Genomic DNA, 26,080 nt, shown 5'->3' with positions numbered 1-26,080 from the left:
ACACAGAATCGGAAACAGGCTCCAGGCTCTGAGCCATCAGCCCAGAGCCCGACGCGGGGCTCGAACTCACGGACCGCGAGATCGTGACCTGGCTGAAGTCGGACGCTTAACCGACTGCGCCACCCAGGCGCCCCAATTGATGCTTTAATTTGTAGCTAATATTTAATTCTCCCAAGTTATATCACCAGTGTTAGGCATTTGTGTATAAGTGAACATATTCTGTCACAGACATATGTAAGCAATCAGAATTAATATCTGTGTCTAAAACAGCTCTTAGGACACCTTCCATTCCACATCACTTAGAATCCTGTGATGTGACAAGCTTCCTGTCTCACTGAAGAAGAGACATTCTGTGACTATGACTTCAGTGCAGCACTAAACAAGAGTAAAACCATAGAATTCTCTAAAAATCTGCTTCCTTGCATTAAGAAAATTAAGATTTCTCCTCAATTGCTCCTTCACCTCAAAAAGAGCTGTAGTATTGCAGGTGTGACCTAAGAAGTCTTAGGGTCAGCACTGCTAGCTAGGGACAGCTGTAGGCTAGCCACATTTGCTCAAAAGGGAGTTAATTCAAACAGGCTTCACATATAGAGGACAAGCAACATTCAGTGACAACTAAGACAACACAAAAAGACAAAAAGGAGACCAGATGACACAAGTGAAAAAAAACTAGATGAAACTTTTCAATTAATTTCAAGTCACAGAAAAGAAATTAAGCATTTCAAAGGCAAAAAAAAAAAAGAGTAAAACAAGAGAATAAATATTGTACTATATTAATCACAATAAGGACCCCTTTTGTCTTGGCCAAAATATATTCTTAAATCAACTGTAGAATGTGGCTGCATTTTCAGGCTTAGCAGCATGAAACCCACATGACTGTAATTAACGTAATAAATCATGTTGTGGAATTTTCTACAGAATCTGACAGTACTCACTGATATATTGTTTATTAGAGACTGCAGAGATTTCTCCTCCACTTTTTTTTATTACACTGCCAGAGACACTGAATCAAGAGGACCTTCTGATGGGTCTGAAATACCTGCAGCTGGTGTAATACATAAAATATATAGTGAGCTGCTGCCTTCAGACTTTCATATACAAAACATCATATACAATTTCCCAAAAGAACCTTATTTTTGAGTTCTTACTTTCCTGGACTTAAGGCAGTTGTAGGAGAGACAGGGATTCATTACTGATGTGACATTTACATTTTCTAGTTTCTTTTTTTTTTTTTTTAATGTTTGTTTACTTTTGAGAGAAAGAGCAAGTGGGGGAGGGATAGAGACGGAGACAGAGAATCCAAATCAGGCTCCGCCCTGTCAGCAGACTCCAGTGTGGGGCTTGAACCCACCAACTGTGAGATTATGACCTGAGCTGAAGTCGGAGCCCTAACCAACTGAGCCACCCTGGTGCCCCCCATTTTCTAGTTTCGATCATGAAGTCACAGCTTTACACATGTGGCTTTCCTTTTCAGGTTAGTCTGTGATGACTCCATTAGTACACAACACATAATACTGTTTACCAGGCATTATTTAATCAGCCTATGTATGTTCTTTCATGATTTTTAAGTAAAATTTTATTGGATATTAAATCATTTTCAAAAGTAAAAATTACTCCTTGCACAGTTCAGAAATTCAGCCATGACTGCATTTAACCTTGGTGAGTTCAAATATCCTTAAATATGCTTTGCTTAAATCCAGAAATATCGAAGTTTAAAAAACAGATGACTTAAAGAGTATTCACATGAGGAAAAGGTTATTTTATGTGTATTTCCCCTAATAAAACTAATTTTATTAGTTTTATTATGAAAGTAGTACTTTAAAAAAATTTTTAATGTTTATTTTTGAGACAGAGAGAGAGAGAGACAGAATGCGAGCGGGGTGGGGGTGGGGGGGCAGAGAGGGAGACACAGAATCTGAAGCAGGCTCCAGGCTCTGAGCTGTCAGCACGGAGCCTGACACAAGGCTCGAACCCATGAACCATGAGATCATGACCTGAGCCGAAGCTGCATGCTTAACTGACTCAGCCACCCAGATGCCCCAGTAGTACATGTTTAATATAAATAAATGTATAGAGAAGACAGAAAAACTGCCCATAAATCCATCATCCAAAGGTGGCCACCATATATATTTTGGTGTATATCCTTCTGACTTAAAATTTTAATTACAACTATTACTCTTCAATTACCAAGAGTTTATTTATTTTTTTTTTAATTTTTTTTTCAACGTTTATTTATTTTTGGGACAGAGAGAGACAGAGCATGAACAGGGAAGGGGCAGAGAGAGAGGGAGACACAGAATCGGAAACAGGCTCCAGGCTCTGAGCCATCAGCCCAGAGCCCGACACGGGGCTCGAACTCACGGACTGCGAGATCGTGACCTGGCTGAAGTCGGACGCTTAACCGACTGCGCCACCTAGGCGCCCCATTCAATTACCAAGAGTTTAGTCCATTCCACTTTAACTATAGACTTCAGTGTCCTTTTGTGATGTATTTTTATTTTTCTCTGGAAATACTGCTGTGTCTTATGTTCAAGAGGGAAACTACTATTAATACAGTAATGCCTGGTTAAGTTACTATTTCTGACATATTCCCTTTGATCATTTGAAATTAGAGGTTTTAAGACTTGAAAAAGAATTTGATATTGGATTTATTACCCATTGATGATATACAAATTCCCTGTGTCTATTCTTGCCTCTATTCAAACTCCACATAGCAGCATGAGTTTTCCCAAAAGAAAGCAGAAAGTTACCTCTTTTTTTCTTTCTAGAAATTTTAGTATTTGCATTATTTACTTTTTAACACTCAACAAAAAATACATTCAGCACCTCAACACGGTAGGCATTGTTTTAGGCATGTCTGTCTATGTCTCCTCAACTGTTAAATTTTATTATCCCCTTCTTATGGAGACAATTAGACAATAAAAGCAGATGGGAGATTGGGACTAGAAAAGGAAGAGTAAAAGTAGAAGTTTTGGCAATGAAGTTTTTGGAGAAATAAAACTGAAGGAAAGTTGGTGTACATCCTAAAAGGACATCTAAGTGCTAAGAGGGAGGGCTGCTGAAACATGCAAGAGAAGCATCACCATGGCCAGTGACTCTGGTGGTTAACAGCGTGAACCAGACTAACTAGGTCAGAATCCCGGCTCTCCTAGCCTCTTACTGTGTGACCTCCAGCAAGTTCAACTTTTCTTGCCTTAGTTTCTTCATCTGTAAAATAGAGTTAATTATAGTCCTGACTTCACAGAGCTGTGAGAACAGAGTTACCACAAGCAATTAGTGAGATAATAAGCACCCTATAAGTATTGGCTATTTTTATTGCTATTCTGCATGTAGTAATCAAAGAGCTAACAACATATGACCCTGCCTATGAAGAAAAATAATCACCATTTGTTAATAGCTTATCAGTACCTCAGTCAGAAGTGAGTGTCTGAAAGCACTTTTCATGAGTTTGTGAAAATTCTATGGCTTCAGTGACCCCAAAACAAACAAGCATGTTACATTAGGTAACATCAGATGAATTTAAGAAATGAAATACTATACACAATAGAAACAGTTATAAAAATTTTTGATTGGAAACCAGGTCTTTCTTTACATTTACATTCAATTTACAGGACTGCATATCTTAATTAGTAAGGCTCAAAATGTGAAGGCATCTTTTACTGAAAATGAGTAATAAAGTAAAAAACACAAACATATTATTAACCAACTTGAAACAAAAGATGTATGGCACATAATGCATAGGAAAACAGATAACACATAAAAATAGAAATGCAGAAAACCCTAATAAATTATCTTTTTTTTCTGAGTTAGTCTATTAATATTCATTAAATTCCACCCAGGAAGTAATAATTTAATGGATAGGAGAATGCTAATTTCTCTAATTGGGCCAGTGGGTAAAAACAAAACATAGTTTTGAAAACTTCTTTATAAAATAAAAACTAAATTATTTTTTCTACATGGATTAGCTTTCTATATTACCCATTTATAAGTATGGGCAAAACAGGCAAAGTTTTTTCTTACTGATGAGATAGCTGCTTTTCATTACACAGAATAATAATTTAGCAGCAGTTATGCAACAGTATAAAGGTATAAAACATTAGTGATCTGTAACATAAATCTTAACATACTCCAGAGACTAAAAATATTATGTAAAATATAATTTCAGGCATTATTTTTAAGGAATATGTACCAAACACTAAAGTCAAATTCACAGCAACAGCACATTCTTGGATTATAAGGATTCTTTTTTTTCTGCTAAATGAAGTTAACAGGTAGAAAATTAAGTAACACTGATTTTTTTTTTTTTTAAGTTTCTAGGGGTGGGGTGGTTTCAGTAAGATGTCTGAAGACATCCGTTACCCATATCACCCCTGTCAACAATAATTTGATATCCACTCAAGGACAAAAGTGGCTTTCTGGGAGTTTTGGAATTGGGTGGGAGATTGTGAAACCCTACCCTAACTGTTTTGAGAAGGCAAGCTCACACCCAGGTGGCTGACTCACCAATCATGGTCCAGACTTCAGATCCTTGAACAGCTCCATACCCCTGAAAACTATAGCCCCATGTGGCTTCAGTTCTGTCACCAGCACCATATGCCAAGGGACCCAGGAGTAGTCATGCCCACATGCACTGGGTAATAGGCATACAGACCTCGGTTCAGGATGTGGACCCTAAGTGGCCTATAAAGCATGTCCATTCTCTTCTTGGCTGTGGTCTGGAGCCCCTGGAGGTAAGCCCTCCAAATTCTTTCAGGCTGTAGATTCTGAAAGGGCCCTGTAACCAGGGCCATGCTGCTTCTAGCTGTAGCCTGAAAACAGTCCTGCTGACACAGGGACCTGGCAGGAGACACTCCCATCTGTGTGGCCAGAAATTCCAAAAGGGTCCTATACTTGGAGTTTGCCAGCAGTCCTACAGGTCCAAGGACCTAGTACCTAGTAGGAGATACTAATGTTGGCAACCCTGAAGATCCTGAAAGGGCCCAGTATATGGCTCTAACCCTCTCACAGCCACAGTCTGCCAGCGGTCCTGAGAGTCCAGGACCCCAGCAGGACATAATCCCATCTGCAAACCCAGAGATTCAGAAAGGGCCCAATTCTCAGCTCCAGCTTCTCAGCCAGTCCATGACTAGTACCGCTGGCCAAGGGAATCTGTGGGAAATACCCCTGTCGGCACCCCCACAGATCCTGAAAGGAACCTATAATCAGGTCTAGCTCCTTTAGCCACACAGGGAATGATGCAGCCTACCTAGGGACCTGGCAAGAGACACACCCATGTGTGCCTCCAGAGCCAGGTCTGCAGACCTCAATCTTGGCTGTGGAACCAGAAACAGTGCTGCCAATCAGTTACAGCCTTTTCTAGGCCATGGTCCAGGGCCAGTCCTACCAATCCAAGGACTCTTCCAGTGACCACTTACGATCATTTTCAGGGGCCTGGTGGGAGCCACAACCGTCTGTACACCCAGTTAATAGGGTCACTGTCCGAAGACCTAACCGTGGATCCTAAAATGGACCTTTGTCCCAGCACTACCCTACCAAGCAAGGTACTGGAGACAGTCGTGTCCACCCAGGGACCGGGTAAGATCCACACCCACCTGAGCCACTGGTAACAAGAATACCAACTGCAACCCAACTGTAACCCAGGAACAGCCTCCTAACTGTCCAGCCCAGCATGACTGTGATTCCAGAGGTAATCCTATCAGCCCAGTGAACAGGAAAAGACCTTTAGCTGCTAAAACCAGTCTGTAAAAACTGGAAGAGGTGTTACTTCAAATGTATAGACAACAATGCAAGGCTACAGGATCAGGAAGAACCAGGCAAACATGACAAAGAAATTAATAAAGGAACCAAAGGAAACTAATCAAGCTCCCATAACTGATCTCAAAAAAAATGGAGATCTAGCTCTTTTTTGTGTGGTGCCTCGGAAGCAGTAGGCTGCTTCAGGATGAAGCTGAACACCTCTTGCCCAGCTACTGGCTGCCAGGAACTCATTGAAGTGGACGATGAATGCAAACTTCATACCTTTTATGAGAAGTATATGGCTACAGAAGTTGGCATTAATGCTCTGGGTGAGGAATGGAAGGGTTATGTGGTCCGAATCAGTGGTGGCAATGACAAACAAGGTTTCCCCATGAAGCATGTCCTGATCCATGGCCATGTCTGCCTGCTACTGAGTCAAGGGTATTCCTGCTACAGACCAAGGAGAACTGGAGGAAAAAAGTGTGAATCTGTTTGGGGTTACATTGTGGATGCCAATCTCAGTGTTCTCCACTTGATCACTGTAAAAAAGGGGGGAGAAGGATATTCCTGGACTCAGTGACACTACTGTGCCTCATTACCTGGGGCCCAAAAGAGCTAGCAGAATCCACAAACTTTTCGATCTCTCTAAAGAAGATGATGTCTACTAGCATGTTGTGAGAAAGACCCTAAACAAAGAAGGTAAGAAACCTAGAATCAAAGCACCCAAGACTCAGTGTCTTGTTACTCCATGTGTCCTCCAACACAAAGGTCAGCATACTGCTTTGAAGAAACAGTGTACTAAGAAAAATAAGGAAGAGGCTTCAGAATATGTTAAACTTTTGGCCAAGAGATTGAAGGAGGCCAAAGAAAACACCAGGAACAGATTGCCAAGAGACGGAGGGTGTCTTCTCCGAGAACTTCTACCTCTATGTCTGAGTCCAATCAAAAATGAGATTTTTCTAAGAGTAACAACTAAGATCAGACATAAAAACAAAAACAAAAACATAAACGGAAATCTATAATCTGCAGGACAAAACATTCAAGATAATCATCTTAAAGAAACTCAACAAGGGGTGCCTGGGGGGCTCAGTCAATTAAGAATCCAACTTCAGCTCAGGTCACGATCTCACGGTCTGTGAGTTCGGGCTCACAGTGCTGACAGCTCAGAGCCTGGAGCCTGCTTAGGTTTCAATGTCTCCCTCTCTCTCTGCTTCTCCCTCACTCATGCTCTGTCTCTCTCTCTCTCAAAAATAAACATTAAAAAATTTTTAAAAACAAAACTCAACAAAATGTAAGAGAACACAAACAACTAAACAAAACCGGGGAAACAAAGCATGAATAAAAGGAAAAGTTTAATAAAGAAACAGAAACCATGAAAAAGAACCAATCAGAAATCCAGGAGCTGAAGAATGCAGTAACAAAAGTGAAAAGTTCAATACAGAGCATCCAACACACTTGATCATGCAGAAGAATCAGTGACCTTGACAGATTATTTGATATTAGTCAATTAGAAGAATAAAAAGAAAACAATGAAAAAAAAAATAAATCCTATGTGAATTATGGGATGCCATCAAGTGAATGAACATTTGCATTGTGGGAGTTCCAGAAGGAAGAGAGAGAGAACGGGGCAGAAAGCTTACTTAAAGAAATATTAGTTGATGGGGCAGTTGGGTGGCTCAGTCAGTTGAACATCCGACTTTGGCTCAGGTTATGATCTCACAGTCTATGGGTTTAAGACCCGTGTCGGGCTCTGTGCTGACAGTTCAGAGCCTGGAGCCTGCTTCAGATTTGGTGTCTCTCCTTCTCTCTGCTCCCCTCCCCCACCTCAAAAATAAGTAAACATTAAAAAAAAGATATTTAAAGAAATATTAGTTGAAAATTTCCATCTTGGGAGCTATATGGTCATCCAGATACAGAAAGCTCAAAGGACTCCAAGTAAGATCAACCCAAAGACTATTCCAAGATCTATTATAATCAAAATGATAAAAGTCAAAGAATTTTTAAAGCAACGAGACTATTTTTTTTTTAATTTTTTTTTTCAACGTTTATTTATTTTTTGGGACAGAGAGAGACAGAGCATGAACGGGGGAGGGGCAGAGAGAGAGAGAGGGAGACACAGAATCGGAAACAGGCCCCAGGCTCTGAGCCATCAGCCCAGAGCCCGACGCGGGGCTCGTACTCACGGACCGCGAGATCGTGACCTGGCTGAAGTCGGACGCTTAACTGACTGTGCCACCCAGGCGCCCCTGAGACAAACTATTTTTAATAGTTCCCAGGTGACCACACATGGAGTCATGAGGGCCTAGAACACACAAGGGCTGCATCCAAGGTGGAGGCCAATCACTCTGTTGAAACCCTCTGAGGCTCTAGGCTTAGGGACAACTGACAAGGGAATGTGACAGTGAGAAGTAGAGTTGAAAACTGGGCTCCCTAACCTCTCACTGCTCCACCCTCATCCTTTTCCAAAACAAAAACAAAACAAAACAAAACAAAACAAAACAGACAAAACTTTGCTAAGGAAATTGAACCCAATCATGTGGGAAGGCATGGCCTGTAGCATGGGTGCTGGTGCCTGAGACTCATCTTTGGAGGCCTGCGGACCAAGCACCAGCTCTCTATCCACTCTCTATAACCGAGTCCTGCCAATCAATACATCTCACATACTTTTCACTCCGGAAAAGGCCCAAAGTAAGCAAATCTATTTACACAACCACAGAAGAAACCAACACCAGATTCCTGTCCTGTGTTCTTAAATGTGAACTATTTGACTAGGCATCAGAAGAAAACTGGCAGCAATAAAGAGAAGGATGGAAAAAAAAAAAAGAACAGAAATAATTTAAGGATAGAAGATAATTTTTTAAAAACTTTTAATCAAAATTCTGAGAGATTTGAGAGATTACTATAATTACAATCCCTGTGAAAGGAACAATTACTAAAGAAAAAAATTTTAAATTCTTACTAGAGGAAAGGAATTTTCAGCAATTTAAAAACTCAAAAGTTTACTTCCCACCTATCCATTCTTGGGAAATTATTTGATGGACTCTAGTAAAATGAGGGGAAAAAAGGGACACGTGAAAGCTAGGAAACAGAGGATGAAACCTAGAGAATCCTCAGGGTGGGAGGGTTATCTCAGGCTTGTTAAATCGGTTAGTCCAAACTGCAGCAGGAAGACGGAATGGAAAATGGAAATCTTGGGAGGACCATACAGATACGATAACAGCACACTGTTCTTCTGTCAAGAAATGATACCAAAACTTTTAGGAAAACACACAAACCCCCCAAAACTAGAATAATGTATTTCATTGATTGTAAGATGCACTTCTACATTTTAATATCTCTGAAATTTGTCTCACAATTCCTGGGAACTATAGTTTAATTCGTAGCATGCTTTTTCTTTCATTGTGGAATATAAAATAATGGTACATTTTTACAACCAATGACATTTCAGATGCAACAAATACAGTAATAATAATAATATGGGGACATACTTAAGTAAGCCCTTTTCATTGGTTAGGTCATTTATCCATACAAGAACCCTTAGGAACATCCTCTTTTCAGTGTCCCAGAGGTGGTGAAATTCATCAGGATAAAAAGAGATTCAAGTTTAGAACACTAATAACTATGAATAGTTTTTACACTGTCAAAATAACATAAATGGTACTATTGGTTTTTAATGTTGAAGAGTCAACTTAAGGATAAAGCAGGAAAAGACTCCGTCATGGCCACCAAAGACGATGAAAAAATATTGACAACTTTGTCAGGTTAAGAAGATGGTTAGAAGGGAGATGAGAACAGTTGAAGGAAGGACAGAGACACTAGTATCTTCAGTCTTAGGTTGAGTAAGCCTATTTATTTCTTTTCATTATTTTTATTCTTCTATTGGGTATTTGCATATTTTAATTGCCTAAAAATAAAAGACTGAAAGGTTAATGGAAATGAGTTAAATTCTCATCATTTGTAATAAGGAGTCTGTAGAGATTTTCTCAAGCTGATAATCAAGAGACAGAAGTATAAACAATTTGTTTAGAACTTGGAAAGAACTGAAAATAGAATTGGCTCAAATGAAGTTTCTTGAAGAGTGGGATTTATGAGGTGATGAGCTTTGAGGTGAGAGACTGTTAATGTTAAACAGTATTATCTTACTGATTGCCACGTACATGTATTACCTTGATAAGAATGCAGAAAATTGAAAAAGGTAAGAAAATTGTTTTGCCTGAAAAAGCAATCCTGCAGCTATTAGGGCAGTACTGAAGATTCAGCTATGTGTATCATAACTGAAGACAAATAAGCTAACTAAGGCATATCAATCATTAAATCAGATTTACTTGATAAATTTGATCACTCTTCTCAACTAAAATAAAGCTTAAAATCACCTTGTAGCCATGTAAGCATAATTTATTGCTTTTACTACATTATATATATGTACTTCTTGTGGTTCTAATACACTCTTGGGAACACAAGCCATCAGTTACATAAATGAGATCTAGACTGAAAGAGAAGTTATTGCTGGGCCTACGATGCAGGGGATCACCTGCACTCTGCCCATACCTGTTGAGACCCAAGATGGTCAGGCAGCAAAATCTGTAAGGAGAGATCGAAGGCTGCTGCTTCCCTGAGGAAAACAAATAAGGAAGATGTTTTAATCCCGGGACACTGAAGCAAAGACTTCAGTGTTCTGACACTGACCTCTCTGCTGAGAAGTCATACATTATTTCATCTCTTTAGACTACAAGGAATGGATACCAAGATTAGAAAAACAAGATCTATGCCTCTTTGATTCTGAACTTCCTAGCAGCCTTAGTCAAATCTAAATTCACTGAAAGGAAATTACATGCAGATTTATAGTTATTTGCTAGTCTGCTGTATTTGGGTACATTTTGCATATTTGGAAGTCTCAGTTATATCTGGATGAACATTAAATAAATAATAGAGTTCTTATTTCATTGGTATAATAAAAAGTGCCTTTAGTTTAGAGAAATAAAAAGCCAATTGGGAAGATTTTCTTGTGAAATATTAAGACAAATGACATTTTAGAAGTATGTGTAAGCACTAGAGAAAAGCTGATAAAAGTATTTCTCAGAACATTATGCATTTGCACAATAGAAAGCAATTAGGTTGATTTTTTATTTTGCCTTTTGAAAAACTAGTAAATAATTATACTTTTAATTCTTAAAGATAGGTCACTAGTTGATTGCAAAAATAAGCAATATTACAATTTTAATATAACTAGGCTCATGTTATGTTTAGCTAAGTATAAAGTATTTCAAATAAGTGATGTGGAGTGGGTTGTCTGTAGCCTCTGCACTTTTAATTTCCAGCTAAAACTCACCTTTCACTTACCATAGTGGCTTAATTGTTCATTTAACCACATATCATCCTAGAAACAGCCTTCATAAATGTATTATCTAAAGGCAACTGATTTAATCTTACAAAGTCATTTAAACTTGAATAGCATCTTGGTTCAGAAAATATTTTCAACTTTTTTCTCTTAATTGAGGATGTTTTGAGAGGGCAAGTATATGCCTCTCTCCCATTAGACTGTAGGCAGTATGACAAAGGGAACCGTGTTTTTGTCCTGAATGTTGGTGTACTAGTGGTACTCAAATTGAACTTGGCAATTTGTAGCCTTCCAATGGATATTTGTCAAATGAATGAATGAAATGAATGTCACAGCATGCTTCAGAACTCCAAACACTGTTTTACCCTACTCTCAGAGAATTATGCCTTCACTGTAGATATTTGGGTTCTGAAAACCTTTTGGTATTACCCAAAATAATGCTGTGCCTTCAGAGAGAGAATATAAGGGTAGCAACAGAGATCTCAAGAGGCCAAATACTCAGAGTAATCAAGGTCTGTACTTTTTAACTCCTGAAGCACCAACCTCTGTCTCTCTCCTCCTCTCCAATGTCTGTATTGTTGTCTCATGAGCACTTTACTGCCATCTCCCATTGGAATCACCGTAACACCCTATAAAACAGCTCTTGTGTCCCAGTCTCTACTTTCCCACTGCTATCAGTATGATCTTCTAAGACAATGAATTATGCCCCTCTGCTCTGCATGTAGGACATTCGTGACATCACAGGTACAGCCCTTCATGGGAGGCTCCAACCTCCAGCAGCAACTCTCCTGACCCCTTGGAAATTACTTCTCAGCCACACTCAAATCCACGCTTCCCTAAGTAATCTGCAAAATGTTTATGCCCGAATATCTGCTCATTTGTTCTGTTTACCTGAAATACTCTTTCCTGTGTACCGTAAGGCTGAGTAAACTGCTCCTCATGTGTGTTCCACTACATTTCATATACCTCTTTCTATACACTTGGAATTGAAGTTGTTGCTTTACTGGCCTCCTTCTCTAAACAATGCTATTGTGGGGCTTGGGAATCTGACATTCATCTTTGTATTTTCATCACTTCTGTCATATAGTTGATCTTAAAAAAATGTTTGATAAATTCAAGTGCAAGTGACTTGGCCAGATGCTTAGCAGAAAAAGAGACTAAAACACATGTCTCCTGTCTCCCTGAATCCTTCTATTTAAACCCTGGGTCCTTTCAGAAATGATTCTCAGAGAAAATAAATCATCATCTTTAAGATGTACTCTGGCAGTCTAAACTTTGGGTAAGTGATAGGCATGACCTGAAAATGAAAAAAGGAGAAGAAGGAGCATTTGGAGGTTTAGGCTATACCTATACCAAGACAAGCAGAGGTAGGTACATAGCAGTGACTCAATGTTAACTAAGAACTTAACAAGCACGAGACCAAGTTTCTCCCACCGTAACTAAGCAAATCACCTAGTTTCTTTGTGCCTCATTTCTCATCAGTAAAATAATGGAAACAACCTCTTTCTTCATGAAACTCAGGCAGTATTATTTTGGAAATAAAAGTGCTAATAGATAATAGAGAACATTTGGGGGTATTTTTTGGTTGTTTTTTACATATTATAGCAGAGGAATTTAAAAAAATTCCCCATGACAGCGTCCCATTATAATCATAGGAGGGAAGCCACAGTGTTGAAATTTGTAAGAATAATCCCCAAATTCTTTGTCTATAAACAAGTACACCAGAAGATAATGTTAGGTAAAATTTGCTTTCTTACACACACAAAAAAACCCTTCTATATTTGTAATAACAATGTCGTAATGCCTTCATCTCATAAATATTCCACAATTTTACTTATTTTCATAATCTGTATTTATTTTAAAAATGTTTTTAATATGAAATTTATTGTCAAGTTGGTTTCCATACAACACTCAGTGCTCATTCCAACAGGTGCCCTCCTCAATACCCATCACCCACCCTCCCCTCCCTCCCACCCCCCATCAACCCTCAGTTTATTCTCAGTTTTTAAGAGTCTCTTATGGTTTGCCTCCCTCCATCTCTAACTTTTTTTTTTCTTCTTCCCCTCCCCCATGGGTTTCTGTTAAGTTTCTCAGGATCCACATAGGAGTGAAAACATATGGTATCCGTCTTTCTCTGTATTAAAAAGTAATCATGTTTGGGGCACCTGGGTGGCTCAGTTGGTTTAGTGGCCAACTTCAGCTCAGGTCGTGATCTTGTGGTTCAAGCCCCGCATCAGGCTCTGTGCTGACAGCTCAGAGCCTGGAGCCTGCTTTGCTGCCCCTCCCCGACTGATGCTCTGTCTCTCTCAAAAATAAACATTTAAAAAATAATAATAATAAAAATAAAAATAAACCAACAAAAAGTAATCCTGTTTTAGAGGCGCCTGTTGGCTCAACTGGTTAAGTGTCCAACTCTTGATTTTGACTCAGGTCATGATCTCTTAGTTCAGGAGACAGAGCTCCGTGTTGGGCTCCGCGCTAATGGCGTGGAGCCTGCTTGGGATTCTCTCTCTCCCTCACTTTCTGTCCCTTCCCTACTCATGCTCTCTCTCTCAAAATAAATAAACATTTTTTTTTTAAAAAGTAACCATGTTTTAAAAAAAGTAACCACGTTTGAAATATACAGAAAAGTATACAGAATAATGCTAAAGTATGCTGACCTTGAATCAGAGGGCTTTGTATGGATTAATGTAATCCTTGTATCAACCCTATAGAATAAATACGTTATTTTCTTCATTTTACAGATGAAAAAATGAAACCACAGAGAAGTTAACTAACTTGCCAAACTCACCCAGAAAAGGAGTGGCAGAGCTGGAATATGAATCCAGGCAGTTGTGTGTCTGGATATCCATAATTAAGCACTGCACCTGTGTTGCCTCTTATGTAACACAATTCATGTTCCTGTCATTCAGATTTAATACATGTTATTATTTTGTCATATTTTTACATGTTTTTAAAAGAAAATGTTACAGATATAGTTCATTTCCCATCCCCCTTCCTCCTCAAAGGCAACCATTATCATTTGTGGTATCTCCTTTCATGTTTCATAATTAACTGTATGTGAGGGGCTGTGCATAAAAACAATATATTTTGGTATTTGGGTTTTTTAAAAAAGGTATGGTACTCTATTATTCTACAACTGTATCTTCAAGATTTATCTACATTAGTAAATGTAGATCTGACTGATGCACATATTCCATTGAAAAATATAATTTAGGGGCGCCTGGGTGGCTCATCGGTTGAGCATCCAACTTCGGCTCGGGTCATTATCTCACAGCTCGTGAGTTTGAGCCCCTCATTGGGCTCTGTGCTGACAGCTCGGAACCTGCAGCCTGCTTCAGATTCTGTGCCTCCCTCTCTCTCTGTCCCAACCCACTCGCATTCTGTGTCTCTCTCAAAAATAAATAATAGTCAAAAAAAATTAAAAATTATATATACAATTTCTCTCTTGATAGACACTGACATTGTCAAACTTTTTTTTAACTTGTTATCACAAAGTTGCAATGTACACTCCTGTACACCCATCCTTCCCTCTTTCTCTTTGTCTATCTATGGATATTTCTCTAGGGCAAATACCTAGATATTGAATTCCTAGGTTGGATGCTCTGCATATCTTTAATTTTATTAAATATTACAAACTGTTCTCCAAAATGGTTGTACTAATTTATATTCCCACAACCATGTTCCCATTTTTCCATACTTTCAACAACACTTCGGATAGTTAATAATTTTTGCCTTTCTGTACCTCGTTGTTGTCTTGTGTCCCTTTGATTACCAGTGAGGTTGAGCATTTTTCATGTTTACTAACTAAATGGGTTTCCTCTTATTAGAAGTGCTTCTTCAGTTCCTTTTTTCATTTCCCTACTGGATTATTTGACCTTTTTCCTACTGATTTGTGGCAGTTCTTTATATATATTATCTGTATGAATATTTTTGGTTATGCACATTAAACTCATCTCACAGATGGTTGATTATCTTTTAACTTTGTTTATGATATCCCTTGTGTCAGCTAAGACTTTTACTTTAAGACTTTTACCTTAAAGCTGTTAGCATTTCCAATCTTTTCCTTTATGGTTTGTGTCTTTTTTGTGCCATGTTTTAAAAATTCTTCCTAACATCAAGGCTATTTTGCAGGATTTCCTTTAGATAGTTTTAAGTTTATAATTCCACATTTAGATCTTTAAATGAAATTTATTTTCATGTCTGATGTAAGGTGAGGACCCAATTTTATTTTGTTCCACATACGTGACCAAATGTCCAATACTATTCACTGACTGGTCCACCCTTTTCCCACTAATCTGAGATGCCATCTCTTTCACATACAGTTCCTATTTATGTGTAGGTGGGTTTCTAGGCTCTCTATCCTGTTCTGCTCTACTTGTCTATCTTTATGTCAGATCATTCCATTTTAATTATTATAGCTTTATAATAAGATGTATGTAAGTTATATACTGTAAGTTATAATGAGTTTTCTGCCTTAGTAAAACTGTCTTTGTAAAAACCTAAATACTTTGGAAAGACATGAAAATACTGTCATTTTTTTTAACAGAATGATCCCCACACACATCTCCCCTATTGCCAATGTAGAAAATAAAACTAGAAATTACTAATTTAAAACCAAGTCTTTTCTCTTTTCAAAGAACTACACTGCAGGAAGGAAGGAGGGGAGTGCTTACCAGCCAGGAGCTAAAGACCACCAACCCCAGATCCTTAAAACTCATTATTATAAGCTTTCTACTATGCGTGATAAAACCTAAGACAACCCCCACCACTCCACTCTGAGAACTGCCCTTTCATCAGTTGGGGAGGAAGGGCTTTCCAACACCTAGGTAGAGGAGAAGTGATCCTATGACACTCAAGTAGGAAAATCAAGAGCTGGTGATCTTCAAGTGGAGAAACAATCAGACTGTGATACTCAGGAGAGGGGTGGAAGGTGGCATCTAACAGGCTAAGGGAAGGGCAGCTGATGGTACAGATCTGAAAAGGTTCACAGTATTCAGTAACACATTAGAGGCCTACAATTTCATCAATGTTTTGACTTGCCCTCTCTTCCTGTGGACATGCGATCCACTGTCCAATTAGGTGAAGAGAGGAATGAAACAAGGCTCTTGCTTCTTAGATGATGTTGCTAGCATCAAGCAGTGAGCCCCAGAAACTCCTGTACCCAGGTACGTAATTTTTCCCTAAGTTATATATTTGAGGTCAAGAAATTACTAATATAATGACCACACTCATGCTACTTGCAAGGCACTAGGACTGGAGAGAAGGGCACTGTGTGGAGAACACAATAAATTAGATACGTATCTAGTTCATTAACTTTCTTCTCAAAGACCTAATGAAATAAAGCTTACTCCTCTTCACCAGATCTTACAAAACTTTTGACATTACCACTACTACCAATGGCAACTCAAGGGCAAAATTATACAAGGAGAGAAAGAAATGGAAGAAGGAATAAATGAATATATGAGGCAATTAAAAAAAAGTCAATGTCCAGATTTTCTTAATCCTCCTTATTTGGGCTACCTCCAGGTGATTTTGCTATTCAATCCCTTTGTCAGAGGTACCAACTTAAGAAATAAAATAGATCATTTCAGAAAATAGTATCATGTGAATTAGTGTGGAAAAAGGTACACCTAAGAAAAAACTAATAACTCAAAATTAACTTTCAACCAATATTTAACATAATGGTAAGAAGTTCCAACTGGGATTTCTCTCATTTCCCAGAACTGCCCTTTAAATAAAGTCCGTAGCTGAAAGCAAAAGTACTAAGTACCTCCTTCCCCCATTCTAGGTTCAGGGAATATGTTAACCTGTGCTTCCAACCACTTCCCAACAAGGGACACATTCCAGCAAAAACTCCCACTGGAAGGAAGGGAAGATTTAGTGTGAGGAGAAGCTATTTCTCCCCTCACCATCCTATTGATTGTTTGTACAATTTGTACAACAAGATATCATATGATACAGGCCATCCTGGTATCAGTGGTTACTTACCAAAGGGATGCCATTAATTTTAGCTGAAAATACAAACCTAGTGACAAAAAGAAAATTATTTTATTTTTCATGCAACATTTCCTAGGTTTAGAGGTTATATGCCTCCAGATTCTTTGTTTAGAACAATGAAAGCCCAATCTAGTGAGGTTCGGCAGAAAAGAATTTAATAAGGGCCACAGAGTTTCCTAGAATACCAGTAAATCAGGTTTGCAGGAATCCACAAAAAACTCTCTGACCCAACACAGATTTGCTCTGGTAGATGTCATGAAGCCACCAAACTCCAACAACTGGCCTCTAAGGCTGAAACCACTGCAGGGATGCTGCTTCTGCTACCTAGAGAAATGGCAAGATTTGCATTTGCAAAATAGATTCTTCTAGGTACTTTTTTTTTCAATATATGAAGTTTATTGTCAAATTGGTTTCCATACAACACCCAGTGCTCATCCCAAAAGGTGTCCTCCTCAATACCCCTCAACTACCCTCCCTCCCTCCCACCCCCCATCAACCCTCAGTTCTCAGTTTTTAAGAGTCTCTTATGCTTTGGCTCTCTCCCACTCTAACCTCTTTTTTTTTTTCTTTTTCCTTCCCCTCCCCCATGGGTTTCTGTTAAGTTTCTCAGGATCCACCTACGAGTGAAAACATATGGTATCTGTCTAGGTACTTCTAATTGGAGTCTGGTGTGAGTGCATTTGACTGACAAAGCCTAAGGTCACAAGACTATGCCCTCATTGAAATACAAACTTGGAACCATGTTTTGGCCTCTCCAATGGGGAAATGCAGATGCACAGAGGGAATTCTCTCACAAAGCAAGAGTGTTCAGTTACTGGGTGGCTGGATGGAATAACAATGTGCCCCATAATATGGGCCCTGCATTCCCTGTATCACTGCTTCTTAAGCTTCAATGTGCATACAGGTTATGTGGAGATCTTATTAAAATGCAAATTTTGATTCTTTAGGTCTGGGGTAGGACCATAGATTCTGCACTTCTTCTAAGCTTCCAGCTGATGCTGGTAATACTGGTCCATGGAACATTTTTTAGAAGATGAATGGATGTAATTGCATAACATCGGAATCTACCTCATTACTTAAAGAGTATTGAGCACAGCCTAATAATGGCAACAATGATGATGATAATGAAAATAAAAATATTAGTAATGGTAGAAACTTATTTGCTGAGTGTTTATTATATGTCAGGTATTCTCTTTAACCTATATTTTTGCATTTGGTCCTCAAACAATCCTGTAAGACAGGCACTATTATTACTTTACAAATGAGAAAACAGTCTCAGGAAAATGAAATGACAGCTAATTTCACAAGGCCAGCAGGAGGTAGGGGTGAGAATCGAGCTAGGCATGTCTGATTCCAAACTCTGAATGGCCAGGCTCTACTATCTCAATGCCCAGCACTGCCTGACTTATCAATCCTCAGATAAGCATCCTGTGATAAGGAGGGAAATGATGGCATAAAACTGAGCCTGAATTTTTACTCTCCCTCCCTTATCTTTCAGAATTTAGTCTTGTCCTATCTTGCAAGAAGAGGCATATATTTCTTGTGGAATAAGAAAATATATATAATATCATGGATATGTATGTATACATATGCATATACAGACACACACAAGCATACATATTCATATATGTTTCTACCCCTTATGTTAGAACACTGTTCTAGTATATCCTGTCCTTGAATGACATATATAAACATCTCCTCCTATCTGCCCACATTAAAAAAAACTTAAGTGCTCAAGGGCACCTGGGTGGCTCAGTCAGTTAAGCATCCTACTTTGGCTCAGGTCACGATCTTGCAGTTTGTGAGAGTTCAAGCCCCACATCGGGCTCCGTGCTGACAGCTCAGCTCTCTCTCAAAAATAAACATTAAAAATAAATAAATAAACAAACAAAAAACTTTAAGTGCTCAAAACAAAAACAAAAATACACACAAATAGTAGTAAGTACCTACTTACTTACCTACTGGTTTGCTGCCCCTTTCAAGATTAGTACCTAGAATGAATGTCCTTGGAAGAATACCCCCATCCAACCTCTACACCTAGCTATGTGGTTTGTGTAGAACTGGCCTCAATACCATTTCCTGTTGGGGGCGTGATGCTCCAAAGACTGATTCAGGGGTTAAGGGGAATGCTGTGACAAAGGCACAGTCTACTGCAAGACATCAATCTTAGCAGCACTTGGCAATCACCTTAGGGACAATGCAGGAATCAAATATCTACAGGTAGAGCTAATACCAAGGAAGCTAAGGGTGAGAAATAGCAAGAAAGAAACTAGACATCATTTGACCATTGCATAAAAGCTTGTTTCAAGATATGTCCTTGGACTATAAAGCAATTTATTCTCTTTTAACTTATTTTAACTCAGGTTTTTTGTTTTTGACAAGAAAAATCACTGTTTATGCATGTAAACACAGACCAAATAACTAGAATATATGACTTAATCATTTTAAAAGCTTATTAAACTTGGGGCACTAGGTGGCTCACTCAGTTTAGCGTTGGACTCTTGGTTTTGGCTCAGGTCATGATCCCAGGGTCATGGGATCAGGGCCCGAGCTGGGTTCCAGCTTGGGGTTCTCTTTCTCCCTCTGTCCCTCTCCCCCACTCATGATCTCTCTCCCCACCCCCCCCCCAAAAAAAATCTAAGAAACAAAAAACTTACTAAATTCTATTAAATACTTTAAATTATACTATTCTATTCTATTCAATACTTTAAATTATACTCGTCTTTTTCTATGAATGCATTTTGTTTTGTATAAGATATAATCAAATAGTGGAGAACCTAGCTAGTTCAGTTGGTGGAGTGAGTGACTACTGATCTCAGGGTTTTAAGTCCAAGCCCTGTGTTGGGTGCAGAGATTACTTTAAAAAAAAAAAAAATCTTAAAAAAAAAAATACTCAAATAATAAAAAATTAGAAGAAAAAGAGATCAACAACAGAACTGAAAATCTACAAACAGACCCAATTATAAACAAAAATGTGATATATAAACAGGAATTATTTAATGAATGATGCTGAAACATCTAACTGCAAAAATAATGAAGTGAGGTTCCAATCCAAAATATATTCTAACTGCAGAGTTAAAGGTAAAAAAAACAAAGGAGACAGGATGGGGTTGCAGGGGACCAAAAAAGAACCAGAGTAAAATACAGGTAGTTATCTGACTCAAGGGAGGGAAAGGACATCCTTAGCAAAATAACCAAAGGCAGAAAAGATGATAGCTAAATAAAGGCTAAAAAGATTAACCTTCATAAAAATTAAGAAAATCCATCTTAAAAAATGCCATCAACAAACTTACTTTAATTATACCAAAATTACTTTAACAGTAAAGAGAGAAATGTATTTCCAATGTACAAAATAGACTATGAGAGAGGTGCCTAGGTGACTCAGTCAGTTAAGCCTCCAACTCTTAGTTCTGGCTCAGGTCACGATCTCGCAGTTCGTGAGTTCAAGCCCCGCATCAGGCTCTATGCTAATAGTGTGGAGCCTGCTTGGGATTCTCTCTCTTTCTCTCTCTCTGCGCCCACCCCCCACTTGTGTGCTCTCTCTCAAAATAAATAAATAAAAACTTAAAAAAAAATAGACTGAGTTAATATTTCCAATATATATATAGAACATATGATTTATTAGAAAAAACTAAAGATGTGTATTTTCTTTCTTTTAATGTTTATTTCTTTATTTTTGAGAGAAGGAGTGAGCAGGGGAGGAGCAGAGAGGCAGAGAGAGAGAGAGAGAGAGACAGAGACAGAGAGAGGGACAGAGAGAGGGACAGAGAATCCCAAGCAGGCTCCAAACTGTCAGCACAGAGCCCAACGCAGGGCCCAAACTCAGGAAATGTGATATCATGACCTGAGCTGAAATCAAGAGCCAGAAGCCTAACCAACTGAGCCACCATGTGCTCCAAGATGTGTATTTTCAAAAGAAAAACACACATATATTATAAATCCGATAAGAAAAAGTTGATTGCTTGCTACTATAAAACTTCTGGGGAAAAAGCTGATTAATAAAAGGGGTCTTTGTACAAAACCATAAAGTAAGTCGTGTGTATGTGTGTGTATTTGAGAAATATGCACATAAAAACCCAACTCACAATGCAATAGAGATTTAAATTTATAACAAATGCCCCAAATTTACATTTAAAAACCTCAAAATGTAATGGAATCTAAGCCACTGGGAGATAGTTAATAATTCTTTTAATAATATATGTCCTCTTTCCTCATTACTGTTTGCTAAGATTTGGGTTGAACAGTATAACAGGGTTGGTATGAAAATAATTTTATCCATACCTTGATTAACATTTTATCACTTTGGTTGTTTAATTTTGAACATAAATAAGGATGACTTTACACTAGGAGAATACAATTTAAATAGCATCAGTAAAACTAAGTAAAATGAGACAATTTCTCTTTGTTTTTGGTTGACTCAATAGTCATTTGTCAGATTATTTATTTTAAAAATATTATTCAAAGATATGCAGTATTTCTACAATGATCTGATAAGAACTCCAGCTTATACAACATCTGTTTTCTTAAGAAGAGTACCTGATTTTGCTTACAGCAAGTTCTTTTCAAAAGCTTTCTTCTTTGCTTAGTCCCAAGTACACTTTATATATTAACTGAGTAAGGTCCATCTGTACATAATCATTCGCATACATTTGGATGTGCTGAATTCTAAATTTAAAAAAAATCTATGTTTAGAATAAAGACTACCCACTGCAATAAATATGCAAAACAAGTAAATAAAAGCATTAGAGCACAGAGCCTAATTGGGCTCTATAGAACAATGGTAAATTTAAGTCTACGTAACGTTCACAAAAGAAAAATGTCAATCAGATTATTTGTTCCAGTGATGTTTCCAGTACAAATAGTGTTTCTTTAGCTAATGATATCTTAGCAATATAATATCCTTCCAAAGAACAACGGATCAAAAAAACATCAAAATGATTCCCTAGGAAATTCCCATTACCAGTTCTTTATACTGTTTTTCTTAAAGGTTCAATTCCAAGCCAAACCAATTCTCCTTGCTAGAGTAAAGCTAAATCACAGTTTACAATTGTATTCATTATGTGCTGTACTTGGCCATACCTGCTTTTATAGCTATTATAAAAAAATACAATTTCATTAAGAAAAGAAAAAAGCCTAAGAGAATGTAATCTATATAAAAATAAATAGATTAAAATATTTTTTTCAAATAGGCTGAATTTCTTTTCAAAAACAATTATATAATAAAATATTCATATTTTATTTAGTAAAGAGCCTTGATGTTTCATTCCTTATCCACTAGGCAGATACAAGAAAATCTGGGGTAAGTTAGTGGAGGGGATAATACAATTACTAAGCTGTGGTACATTAGCGGAAGGATGCTGGGTAAGTTCATGGAAGGATATGTAATACAACAGTCTTACTAAGCTGTTTTGGTATACTGGACCACTGTGCAAAATACATTTCTGAATTCTACCCTCAAATATAAATTAAGTGGGAATGCAGAAAACTCTGTCAGGCCAAGTCTCCTAATTTATATTAAAAAAGGGGGGGAGGGGACACAAATAAACTAGATACAACTATTTATTTAAGTGAAAAAGTACTACTACTTATATCCTATATGTATCAAGATTCAGATTTCCTACCTAGTACAAATACTTCACCAGGCTAATAAAAATAACGTGTCTAAATTATGCCAGGATTAGCCAAAGACCATATTGTTATGGCGGAGGTACTTTGGAAAACAGTTTGGCAGTTCCTCAAAAAATTAAGCATAGAGTTATCATACACCCAGCAATTACACTTCTAGGTAGTTGCCCAAGTGAAATGAAATTATATGTCCACACAAAAACTTGTATATGAATGTTATTAACAGTATTACTCATGACAGCCCCAAAATAAAAACAACCTAAATGCCCACCAGCTGATGAATAGGAAAACAAAATAAGGTATATCCATATAATGAAGTACTATTTGGTAATAAAAAGAAATCCTGATACATGCTACAACATAAATTAACATTTAAAAAAGTAGCTAATTGCAAGAAGGCAGTCACAAAAGGCCACAAGATATGATTCCATTTACATGAAATGAGCACAAAAGACAAATCCATAGAGACATAAAGTAGATTAGCGGTTGATGGGTTGGGAGGAGGGAAAGAGAGACTGCTGATAAGTATGGGCTCCTTTCTGGGGTGATGACAGGGTTTTGAATTATACAGTGGTAATGGCTGCACAACTCTGTAAATATACCTGAAGCCACTGGACTGTATACTTTAAAAGAGAATATTTTATGGTATGTGAGTTATATCTTGATAAAGCTGTTACTTTAAAAAGAAGAAAAAATGAATAAACTGAAAAGCCTAATTCTTAGTCAGGATATGAATATTTTCATTGTGTATTTTATTAATAACACCAGGGCTATCGCAGGAAAATCATAAATTGGGTAAAGGCACAGGTACCACAGGATTCTAGGAGACTTTTCCCAAAATACAGGACTTCCTTGAGAGGAATTAAAATGAAACCAAAATGTGCCACAAATTTCTGCTTTCTCTACTCTCTGTTCTACATATCTGTCATCCTTATCCATGTTTCTACTTCTGGCCTATTAGATTTGAATAATGGATCCAAACACGCGACACTCAAGCCCCCTTTATATAATAATATCCCAGATTAAATAAGAACTGAACGTGAGAATTACAGAATATCAGAATATCAGAATAACAGATAGAGACCTCATATGATTATTTCCCTCCCCTCTCATCCACTGAGTTAGGCCCATATATTCCAGGAATGCAAGTTATTTTAAATTATGAGATAAAAGATAAAATATTTCTTCTAGAATTATTTATTGCTTTTTAAAAACCTTGTTCTAAACTGCCACACCAACTAAAATGAATAGAAATGCCAAGATGGTTCAGACAAATAATAAAGGAAAAGCGCCAGTTCTATTGTCATTATTTATCTAACCCAACATCATTTTTGGCTTCAAACAGCAATCAAGGGGCGCCTGGGTGGCGCAGTCGGTTAAGTGTCTGACTTCAGCCAGGTCACGATCTCGCGGTTCGTGAGTTCGAGCCCCACGTCGGGCTCTGGGCTGATGGCTCAGAGCCTGGAGCCTGTTTCCGATTCTGTGTCTCCCTCCCTCTCTGCCCCTCCCCCATTCATGCTCTGTCTCTCTCTGTCCCAAAAATAAATAAACGTTGGAAAAAAAAAAATTAAAAAAAAAAAAAAACAGCAATCAAATACTTTGATACTGATAGGAGACAAATTTTTTTTCAAAGATAACTCTGCTATATAAAGTTCAGCTTAAGATCAGACACAAACCTTAAATCTAGCCATGCAATAGCAACAGCACAATCCTACAGCTGTCCTCTCAGCCCTGAGGTACACTGACTGGATGGATGGCCTTAATTCAGATGAATTTCCTTTAGAGTAACACCTGGATGTCATATATTTCATTATTTCTATCTTTCTGAGAATAATAAAGGCCTGAATTCTAGCAAACTGAGCCAATGGTTTCATAAGTGTTGACGGCGCAGAATTCTCTGACGTACATGGATGAGGGACTCTCTGTCACCTCATGTGCCATACCTGGTATGCACTGTGCTGTGGCCTCAGTGGTTATGGTTGGAGCAACTGGGGGCTGCTGCTGACTGGAGCTCACTTCTGGCTCTGTGTTAACTGAGGGAGAAAGAGCTACCTCACAAGAGGAGACCTGGCTGGGCAGATGGGGCAGGAACTCTTCAGAAGCAATTTGGTCATCTTGTCCAGGCAGTTGCAGGGCAGACAAAGGGATGCTGATCTGTTTATTAGGATGGGAAGTGCTCACAGGCATCTGCATGGCCACCTGCTGGTTTGTGCCATGGGCACTGGGAGGTCCTCTGTTTGGTGAAGCCAGAGATACCCTGGCAGTCTTCTGGACGATCGGTCTGGACATCACAGAGGGGGATGCAGACACACCATGTGGGTCCAGCTCTGTGCTGATGGCAGATGTTACATGGGGAATCAGCTTAGCAGACCCTATACAAGAGGGACCAGCATGACTCTGAGGCTTGGGTTTTGCCATCTGTGTCAATGACAGGGCTGGTCCGTCTACCCCTCCAGTCAGCTCTGCATTCGCCACAATGTAATAATCCTCGGGAATCTCTTGTTTGATTTTCTTAATGATGACATCATTGCTGCATTCATCAACCATTTGAGCTTGGGAGCTGGAATGGAGAGAAGATGGAACTATTCCAGGCCTTTTTCGAGCAATGGTTTGAGGCCTTTGGGTTTGGGGTTCAAAGTCACTATCCTCATCTGTAACAGAAGACTCACAAACCATGTCAAACAGGGTGTTTTCATCTTCATATTCTTCAACAGCTTCATCCAGTTCAGAGGGCTCACTGCAATAAGAGAAGTCACAAGAGTCTCTGGTCCGATTACAGTCTAGCTTCGCTTTCACTGGTCTCCCAGGGTACCTTTCAACAGGGCTAGTTTGTGTCTCGGAGGGCACTCCGATTATACTGGGACTATCAGAGTTAAAACTTCTGTTATCCTGGAAACAGACCCTTTCTTGGGACCCAGCTCTGCAAGTAGCTGTCAATGGCCAGTGATAAGCATGGCCAGCACTACAGCCCCACATTGCTGTGAGGTTCCCATGGGAACCTTCTGAAAGCAAGTGTTTCAGGTTTGGAATGAGGCTGCAAATGGTCCCATGGCTGTGGGCCCAGCTGACCAATTTGGACAGATTCTCAGATGAGGTATGAAGGCAATCCTCCATGTTACAGGATCAGCAGTGTCTTTCCTAAAGGGAAATAATCAAAATAAGAAGCCATTATTACCCAAGATATTCCCGTATCTCCATCATTTCAATATCCTTGAACTATGATCATGTGGCATAAAAAAGAAATGCACTTCAAAACTTTATCTAGTTAATATTGCTGCACATGGGCAGGGACTGGAAGAGAATACAGGGAAAAGTAAAAAACAGTTGATGCCTTATGGCTGTGAAACAAGAAGATTTTTGTCCGTCTCCTTCAATGTTATA

At 38.5% G+C, this 26,080-nt stretch overlaps 1 protein-coding gene and 1 pseudogene across 3 annotated transcripts in view; one reads left to right on the top strand and one right to left on the bottom strand.

Annotated features, from left to right (window-relative positions):
- The window catches only part of KIAA1958 (KIAA1958 ortholog), a 170,675-nt gene that overhangs the window by 72,080 nt on the left and 72,515 nt on the right, over positions 1-26,080 (bottom strand). For all 3 annotated transcript variants that reach the window (XR_005792637.1, XM_040481972.1, XM_040481971.1), the window contains exon 2: positions 24,643-25,837. Coding sequence is in view for 2 of the 3 variants with exons in the window: in XM_040481972.1 (XP_040337906.1) it covers positions 24,643-25,813 (1,171 nt within the window). In the remaining variant the exon portion in view is untranslated. The remainder of the gene's footprint in view (positions 1-24,642; positions 25,838-26,080) is intronic.
- Positions 5,718-6,884, top strand: LOC121034841 (40S ribosomal protein S6-like; annotated as a pseudogene).

This window comes from Herpailurus yagouaroundi, unplaced genomic scaffold (genome assembly GCF_014898765.1).
Source record: "Herpailurus yagouaroundi ecotype Mexico unplaced genomic scaffold, PumYag 160, whole genome shotgun sequence".
Classification (NCBI taxonomy): domain Eukaryota; kingdom Metazoa; phylum Chordata; class Mammalia; order Carnivora; family Felidae; genus Herpailurus; species Herpailurus yagouaroundi.
Note: the sequence above shows the minus strand (reverse complement) of the source record. Positions and strands in the feature narration are given on the sequence as shown.